Here is a 9,456-nt window from a genome sequence, read left to right as displayed (position 1 = left end):
ATAATTACTAATTAGTTTAACTCAAATTATTAAAACTTAAAACTCAGTCAACTGCCTAATCTCCATCGAACCACCGTTGGGATTACAATTAATTAGTTTTAAAAATAAAGATTATACGCAGGAAATTTTCTATTCACGCCATTGTTTATCTAATTTCTTAGAATGCCCCCTGAGTTAAGGGATCGCAGTTAATCCATGAGACCAAGCTACATGCCACTAATAGAAAGCATACCTCAAAAGATTGGACTGATTAAGTTATTAATTTTTTGGTGTCTTTTTACTTCATGGAAAACATTTTATTAGATTACTTAATAATAATCGCTATATTTATTGATAATTGTTACTCTATTAGAATTACATTAGCTCAATTTTAGCACCTATTTATTGACTTCTACGTAGAATTATGACATTTGTGATTGCTTAATGAATCTGGTGATAAGCTTTCAAAAATTCTATCATTTTCCTCTCTCTTTACATTAAAAAAAATGCTACGGCCTTTTTTGAAATAATACAAACATGAGGGTTCTTAATAAATGTATTCATCCTTTTTAATCAGCAAGCTGGCGTTAGTTTTCTCCCGTCTCTCGCATTCGCCTCCTTTCTTGTTTCCCTTTTCCTCCTCTTCCACAGCCATCGCCGTACACGTTCACTGCCCCTTCAATGCCATCGCCGGAGAATATCCGACGCCACTAGGTTAGTTTTCCCCGAGCCCTGAACTATTCTTGTTCCATAAAGTTTTGATCTTGTTCGATTGTTTTCTTCTCTTCCCTGGTGCTCGATTCCATGGCTTAGGTTGTGATTACCTAAGTTTTTTTTTTCTATGCATCCTGTGATTACCTAGGTCGTGAAGGTCTGGCATTAAAAGGTTGTAATGGACGACTTCATCAGCTCCTTCCTATCACAACCATCATGGCCAGATACTTCAGTGCTTCCTTGGGATGGTGGGATACTTGTATCCCAAATTAATAGTTTGCTGGGCGATTCAGTTGGTGCAGACCAAGACGGCAGAAAGAATCCTCCATCTCATGCTAATGAAATTGCAGCCGCTGAAGATTTTTTTGATATGCATGGGTATGATGGGACTTGCATTAGAAGTTCTCATGTAAATGAGGTTGTTGTTTGTGACTGTAACACAGCATTCAAATCTGCAATGCCACCTGAGTCACTTACCATTTCTAGTGCCATCGAGAGAGACTTTAAGGATTTGCCCTCTTTCCCCCACCTCTTCAGACGCTCAATCCGTCGTATCGGTTTCTGATACATGGTACTCCAATGTTTCTTCTTTTATGAAACAAGAGAATTTACATGGCATTGGATATCAAGGTGCAGAATGTGATGGCGATATTTTGAACGGAACATGTTTGGAGAATGGGAATTTTACACATCTGGATAGTGCAGCCACTGTACTTCTAGATCCAACAGTACGTATGAAGATCATGGTTGGAATTTGGAACTTGTAGAGTATTTCATATTACCTAACGTCGATTTTGATAATATCTAACTGATGCTGCAGGATAATGTAGATTTTCAGGGTCCAGTTTTCCCTTATTTTTCTTCCGGGGAAGAGATAAGTTTGCCTGCTGAAACTTTGCAAACTCCAAAGGTAAACTAACATACAAAAAAAGTCTCTCTATTAGGTTTGTTAGCTTAAGTTGATTAATTGTAAATAAAAAAAAAAACCGCAGGATGAAAATAAGATGAATAACATGTATCCATCACCTTTTCCTAGTAGAGAAACACCATCAAGTAGGACGACTGGAATGGTATTGTTGCGCCCTTTGTTCTATTTCTTTATGTTTTCCCTGTTTGCTTTTTCATTACTAATCTCCCTGTTGTCACGCTATATCAGATTTCTGGTTCTCAATCTCAACAAATCAATACTACTACCAATGGTTGCAGTGTAGCGATGAAGCCACGCGCAAGAGCAAGGCGCGGTCAGGCAACTGATCCTCATAGCATTGCGGAACGAGTATGTGATCTTCTTATCATATGTCTGTCAATTACTTGAATTACTGATAACTCAATTAATTAACTTCTGAATCTAAGAGTAGTACCACTCAACCTTATTATCATGCGGAACTAAGTCCACCTGCTGAATTTACATGATAATCCTTATGAGCTCCTCAAGGGGACATCATCAACCTAAATATTAGGACACAGTTTCCTTCTATAATCAACAACACACCATATACATAGCATTATCTCCCAACTCATCGGGCCTCTTGATTTAACGAATAAATCTCACCCTTTGATGAATTTAAGAAATACATACTAAGTATATGTGCTTGTTATTATATCGGAATTAAGAGCATGCACATCCATAATAACTGAGGTCTAGTTCGATTATATAGTCAGTATAAATCGAATGACCTCATACGGTCCTGCTCAATACACACAAAGTGTACTAGTGTAATTTAATAGTCAAGATAAACTAATACCAATTACACTACAACCACTCCAATGGTTTGTCCCTATCCATCTTGGTTGTGAGCTACTATTTATAATTTATAAGAAACCGATAACATGATCTTCTGTGTGGCACCACACACCATGTTATCTACAATATAAATTAAGTGGACAACTGCATTCTATGTTAAACATAAACTAAGCATGACATTTAAAAAACAAACAAGTAATTTAACAAACAAAAATATAGAGACATACTCCCCCTAAATAAAAAATACAATTTTATTTTTCCTTCCCCCGGTTCACAGATTTGATATTGTTTATTTACATAGTAAACATGCTTTTTTCATTTTCCATTAGAGTTATGAAGTTAGTTTGGTTTTGTTCCTCTGTGTCTGACTCCTCTTAGGATGATTCATTGTCCTACATTTTATTGTTAAATAATTTATTTAAATTTAGATTGTTTTTTGTTATCTTCGAAGCGTCGATTCCCTCGTGGAGTTGATCAAATTTTCCCATAATTCTTTAGCATTGTTGAAAGATCTGACTCGATTGAATTCTTCATTCGCCAATCCACATTGGAGAGTGTATGTGATTAGAGCATGAATTTGGGCTCCTTCCTTTGTGTTGGAGGTCCACTTATCCATTTCAAAGGGATCTCCGGATTTGTCAATTAGAAGATTGAACCCTTTCTTTATGATGAGCCATATATCTATCTCGATCTTGAGATATATAGGTCTCCATGCGTCTTTTCCATCATCTAAAAGCGTCGTCGTTGAACATAGGTGGACAAGCAATACTATATCCTTCTTGTTGAGGCATATTCTTGCAAAGATAGATTTTAAAAAAATTCCAAAATTTTTTGGATCTTGAGAAGCGATGCAATAAAAATAAAATTTAATAAGAAAAGAATAAAATTTTGAAAATGCTTGAGGGTTGTAAAATCAAATTAAAGTGCCCAAACTTTGATACCAATTGTAGGACCAAAAAGCATGACAGAGGGGGGGAGTGAATATCGCTCACTTTAAAACTTATCTTTTCTTTTATGAAAACAAATAGATACGCAACAAAAAATATAAAATGAAAAGAGAACTCAGACAGTTACTTGGTTCACAATCCAACGACTGGTACTCCAATGCCCATCATCCTTTGGATAGTTTTCGATTGGGCAATCCACTGAAAACCTCCTTACGAAAACTTTCAGTAAGGAGAGTAATCATTACAAGACTTAGGAGATAATAACAACCCTATTAATATCCTAATAAAATGAAATGCATTAATTAATTTATCGACAACGAGATAATAGATATAGGGTGATGGAGGTTGTTTTGGCGTAGTAGATGTGCAAATCTTGCTTGAACAACGAAACAAATTAAGGCGTAGTGTAAGAGGAGTTAAGAATTGATACTGAGCCTTGGATATCAAGGTTTCTTTTATAGCCTTCATCTAATCGACTGAAAACTGTTTAGTCGACTGATCCTTCTACCAAGCGACTGGACCCTTATCTTTCGTATATGCTCCGATCCTTCTAGGCGATCAGATCTTTCCTTGTGTCTAGTCGACTGATCTACCTAATTAGACGACTAATCTCCTGAATTTCCTTTACTGCTCGATTCTATCTCATCCAATATGTACATTCCATAGATGTTCGATCGACTGATCCTCCCGATTAGTCGATTGGGCATTTGTTTCCTTCTTTGCTGGATTCGATCAGATATGTACCTATCTGCGGATCGATCGACTGAACCATCTTGTTCTATCGATCGAACCCTTAAATTTCAGAGAACTTTATTTTATCTACAAAACAAAATTAGCACAATATAATAGTAATCCTGTAAAATAGATTTAGAATAGTTTAGTTATGCATGAATTAGCTAACAATTTAGACTATCTGATCTCGACTTAGAAACCTCCATTGATTTCTTCAGTCAGATCAATGCCTAAGGTTGTCACAACTACGACACGTCTTTACCGTCTTCCAAAATGGAAAGACTTACCTTAACTCACTTGCCAAATATCTATCCCAACTAATCTGTTAGGACTTCTTCTGCTTAGTGCCCAATTGACTGACTAAGTCTTTCTTTATTTGATGTCGGGTCTAGTTGACCCATCAAGTACTCTATCAGATCAGCTCATCTGGTCTTTTACTTAATATCTGGTACTTCTGATCTACTAAGACTTCTTTGCCTAGTGTCTGGTCTTCTTGACCTACTAGGGCTTTCGATGTCTAATGCCCGATCTTCCTGACCCAATATGACTTTCCATATTAAGTGACTTGCACATAGTGTCTAACTTTAAATCCTTTGTAAGACATCAAAATACAAATTTGATTATCAGTGTTGCCTGCACTAACACCTTATTCATAAAATTTATTTAATATAATAGAAGTTATGTGTAATTCATTGATTCTAATTTACATCTCACCCATTCTAAGTTTTGAATACATGGTAGCATTATGAGTTTTGTGAGATGCTAAATTTTATTTTGAGTAATTAATGATGATTGAAAGAAAAGTTTAACCTTAAGTTAGATTCAAGTTTACCTTTGGATTAGTCAAATGAAACTTTCCTAAATTAGCTTTTAGGTTGTGTCGAAGCATAGAGATTTTTTTTAATTGGAATAACGATCACTTTCTAAGATAAAGCTATTATAAGATTCTAATACTTGAGTAATTTTAATATAAAACTCTGATCTAACTAGTTTAGGATTAAGTGAGTTAGCTTCAATTAGTTTCACCTAACTAGATACGTCAAGTGGGATACTACTTCTGTTAGATACAAGAAATTTTGCTAGTGGGGGAGAATAGAACTCGTCTTGCGAAGACGAAATGAACGAAACCGATTTGGGTTAAATAAGAGATTGTTTGGTTAGTGAACTAAACGAGTCAGTTTTTGAACCAAATTGAATCAACTTAGTTTGGTTCGTGATGGAAGAGGTTTTGATAAAATAAAAGAGGTGAGAAGATTCGTCTTGCGAAGATGAATTGAACAAAACTAGTTTAGGTCAAATCAGAGATCGTTTGGTTATCAAACCAAGCCAACCAAGTTTGAACTCGGTTCGCTACAGTTACGCCCAGTCCGGGTTTGATTCAGTTCCTTAGGTTATAAGCTAGTTTAGCCGCGCACCTTTTCTTCCTCTAATCAAGCATGACCAGTAATTAGCCCAAATCCTAATCCTGATTTAAAAATCATTGTAGCCCCTCTTTAAAATGGGAATCGTGACTAGCCACTCCCCTGTTTGCCCGCACCACGCTCCCCCCCCCCCCTGCGGGCCTGCTCGCGATCGCTCCTCTGCACGATCACCGCCGCAATCCTTCGCCGTAGCTGTCGTCCCTTGTCGACCAACACCACCTCCCTTCTCCCTCAAGCCGTCCGCTTGAGAAGTAGGGTTCGCCCGTCGCCTCCTTCGCCGATAAGCTAACGGACAAGCTGGTTAGATTTTGTCATCGTGATCTTATGTGATTTACGATTCTATAGGATTAATCGGTTTTGTGAATTGTTTGGGATTGGTTTTTGAATTCGTGTGGGATTTGGGATTTGTTGGTTCAGTTTTGTTGGGTTGTTCGTAGTCGTGTGGATGCCGGTGGATTAGCTGTCTTGTGAGGTGAGTGGGTTTTGCCTTTGTTTCAGTATTGTTGGTTGATTTCTAGGTTTTATCTTCATGTTTGGGATGTTGAGTGTCCTGAAATTTTCTGAATGCTATTAGTTGGTTTCTGTTGGATCGCTTCGTTGAGGATGGTGATCTGTTCGTGGGTGTTTAAATTGGTTGGATTTGGTTCTATGGTTGATTGAATCTATTGATTAGCTTACTATTGGATTTCAGAGGAGACTAGTTGTTTTGGATTAATTTAAGATTTGTTTGTTGTTGTAAATTGGTAGAACCATTGGATTGATTCGGTTCTAGTTTGATGCTAGTGGTTTAGATTGAAATTAAGTAATATTTCTAGCTGATAGTGGTTTTGTTTTTAGGATGATTTAGATTCGGTTGAAGTTTGTAAATGAGACTAACTTGTGTTTAATTAGAGAATGAGTATAATTGTGTAAATTGATTAGGTTAGGTTAAATCTGGTTAAAGCTAGTTGTTATTGGGTTAGGTTAACTTTTGATCCGATTTAGTGGTGTTACATGGATTTAGTTGAGTTGTGTTAATTGTATTTTGGTTAGGTAAGTTGGATTAAGATAGGTTAAGCGGGGTTGATAACGATTTAATATATCATAATTGTTATCAATAGAATTAAATTGATAATTGTAGTTAGTGAGTATTGTTTATTTTAAATTGTAGGACCTTGAGTTGTAGATCCTGTTATACGGAGAGGTTCTTATTTCGGTGATTCATCATATCAGGTGGGTACTCTTGTGCTTGGTCAACACAGGTCTTATTTGTAGTGCATGATTTATTATCCATTGTTAATTATCTTGTTGTTACCCTTATTACATTCATTGTTTGATACTTATTGTTGACTTTAATATGATCTTGTTGTTATCAATACAGTCGCCTTATTTATTGTTGATCTATAATAACTTGGTTGATTGATGTGGAGCATATCTTAGTAGATGTAGTAGTTATCTGTTAAACTGTGCATCATAGCATCATAACATGTTGTTGTTGTTAGCTCTCACTGCCTGTGTGGGTGAGAGCATTATCGCACTGCCTGTTTGGGTGCGACGCACTACCTATGTGGGTACGACCAAGACTAGCTAGATAGCTCTCCTGGAATATAGTCCCTTCCCCTTGCGTGTAGTTGGTCTGTGTTGGAGCGAGTGATTCCTGTCGTACACCCCAGTTCACTGCACAGTGTGGGTGTCTGGGGGATGTTGAGTGCAAATAGTGATATTTTCCTCGCTCCCCACTCACGTGTAGTGGTCTGTTGTTGGAGGGTATATAGTTGTCTTGTTTAGTGCCCCAGTTCACTGCACTGGGTGGGTGACTGGGGGTGGCAAGTGCAGACAGTGACTATGCATAACATATGTATATGCATTTGTTGGTAGTTATTTACTGCATTTATGGTTATTGCACTTGTTGTTATATGATTATGCATGTTGCACTTATTGTTATATGATTGTGGTTGTGTACTTGTTGTTATATTATTGTTGCATTTGTGTGACATGGCATACATTATTCTCGTATTGTATGATACATGTTTGTTATACGTAGTATGTTGACCTTATTCCTTAAGTATCATATTGAGATTATATACCTTTAATATCCATGTTTATATTTTTATGTTGTGCACTTCTATCTAGTACCCACTGAGTATTTATGCATAAAACCCTAGCTCATCAGGCAGCGTCGTGGAGAGCGGCGAACACCGAACGGAAGTGGAGAGCGGCAGGCGAACACCGAACGGAGTGGAGAACGGTGAACGGCGAATGAGGGTTTAGAGAATCGGGTGAATAGGCGAAGAGGAGCGGTAGCGGCGAACACCGAAGGTAGTGGAGAGCGGCGAACGGCGAACGGCGAATGATGGTTTTCGGGTTAGAGAATAGCGAAGAGGAGCGGTAGCGGCGAACACCGAAGGGAGTGAGCGGCGAATGGCGAATGAGGGTTTAGAATCGGGTTAGAGAATAGCGAAGAGGAGCGGTAGCGCCGAAGAGGAGCGGTAGAATAGGGTTTAGATTAAGGAAATAGGGTATAAAGAAAATAAGATTTATCATTATAAATAATTTTATATAATATTTTAATTAAAAATATAATCTTTTTTAATAGATATCGTTAAATATTATTTATAATGATATTTTAAATTATATATCATTAAAAAAAATATCATTTTCTAATAGTGATAGTAATAATTAAAATAAATTGATAAAATAGAGTCAAAGATATAAAAGGGATAACTTAGCAAAAAAATTAATACAAAGGGCGGTGTCTGTCGATTGAGAAGGGGAGGAAGTGGAGACGAAGGTCTTCTGTGGGAGTTGAGGGGGAACGCGTAGGTGGCGGTCTCCTTGAAGACGCGGCGGTGGCGGTGTGGTTGAAGACGCGTCTAGGGTTTACAAGGGGTTAAGTCGCGGCCGGGTGAAGTGTTGAAGCGTAGGTAATAGGAAGAAAGGGAGAGAGGGAAAGATAAAATCTAAATATACAACGGTTTTAAATTGTTATTATAACTTTAAAAACCGTTGTTGAAAGCGCAAATAGACACCGGTTTTAAATTGTTGTTATAACTTCAAAAACCGTTGTTGAAATCACAAATCGACAACGGTTTTCAAACCGTTGTCGTAGTCTTCAAAAACCGTTGTTAAAAGCGCACATAGATAACGGTTTAAAACCGTTGTTGTATCCTCAAAAAACTGTTGTCGTAGTCTCCAATCAACCTCTCAAAGACAACGAAAATATACAACGGTTTTAAATTGTTGTTATAGCTTCCAAAACCGTTGTTGAAAGCGCAAATAGACATCGGTTTTAAAATGTTGTTATAGCTTCCAAAACCGTTGTTGAAAGCGCAAACAGACAACGGTTTTTAAACCGTTGTCGTAGTCTTCAAAAACCGTTGTTGAAAGCGCACATAGACATCGGTTTTTAAAACCGTTGTTGTAGCCTCCAAAAATCGTTGTCGTAGGCTCTAACCGATGTCTCAAAGACATTTTTTGTTAAAATCGTTGTTAAAAAGTAAAAGACATCGGTTTTGCCATAAAACCGATGTCTTTTGAGTGTTGTTAAAGACCGATTGAGGATCATTAGAACAAGAAATTGAGGATAAGATTGAGAGGTGCTCAACATCCGAGGAGTATGATGAAGAAACATCCACCTCAAGGATTAAGGGGGAGAGGCCTTTCACATTGGAACGAGAAGAACTCATCTCACATCTCGAGCTAATGAGGAGGAAGAGGGTGCCACCTCAACAAGTCAAGAGAGTCCAACTTGTGAAGGTATATCAATTTCAATTATAAAAATAAAATCATTTAATATTCTTTTGAGTGTAGGAACAAATGGCACTATAGGAGTAAGTGTCCACAATTAATCAAGAAGAAGACTCAAATGACACCTAAGACAAAGAGAAGCCAAAGAAAATTGAACCCTTGGTGCAAAAAGGTAAGGAGCACATTGTGTGCT

General features: G+C 37.3%; 1 protein-coding gene across 1 annotated transcript; it reads left to right on the top strand.

Moving 5' to 3' along the window:
* Positions 1–871: 871 nt before the first annotated feature.
* On the top strand, positions 872–9,344 carry LOC141812746 (uncharacterized). The gene is made up of 8 exons (XM_074700745.1): positions 872–1,223; positions 1,255–1,421; positions 1,514–1,603; positions 1,686–1,761; positions 1,833–1,971; positions 8,593–8,663; positions 9,085–9,272; positions 9,327–9,344. Exons 1-8 carry the CDS (start codon positions 872–874, stop codon positions 9,342–9,344), a joined length of 1,101 nt encoding a protein of 366 aa, XP_074556846.1.
* Positions 9,345–9,456: the final 112 nt, after the last annotated feature.

This window comes from Curcuma longa, chromosome 19, assembly GCF_044706935.1.
Source record: "Curcuma longa cultivar G26 ecotype Majalengka, Jawa Barat chromosome 19, ITB_CL_G26_1.1, whole genome shotgun sequence".
In the NCBI taxonomy this organism is placed as follows: Eukaryota; Viridiplantae; Streptophyta; class Magnoliopsida; order Zingiberales; family Zingiberaceae; genus Curcuma; species Curcuma longa.
The sequence above is the reverse complement of the archived record's forward strand: the minus strand, read 5'-3'. Positions and strand labels throughout refer to the sequence as shown.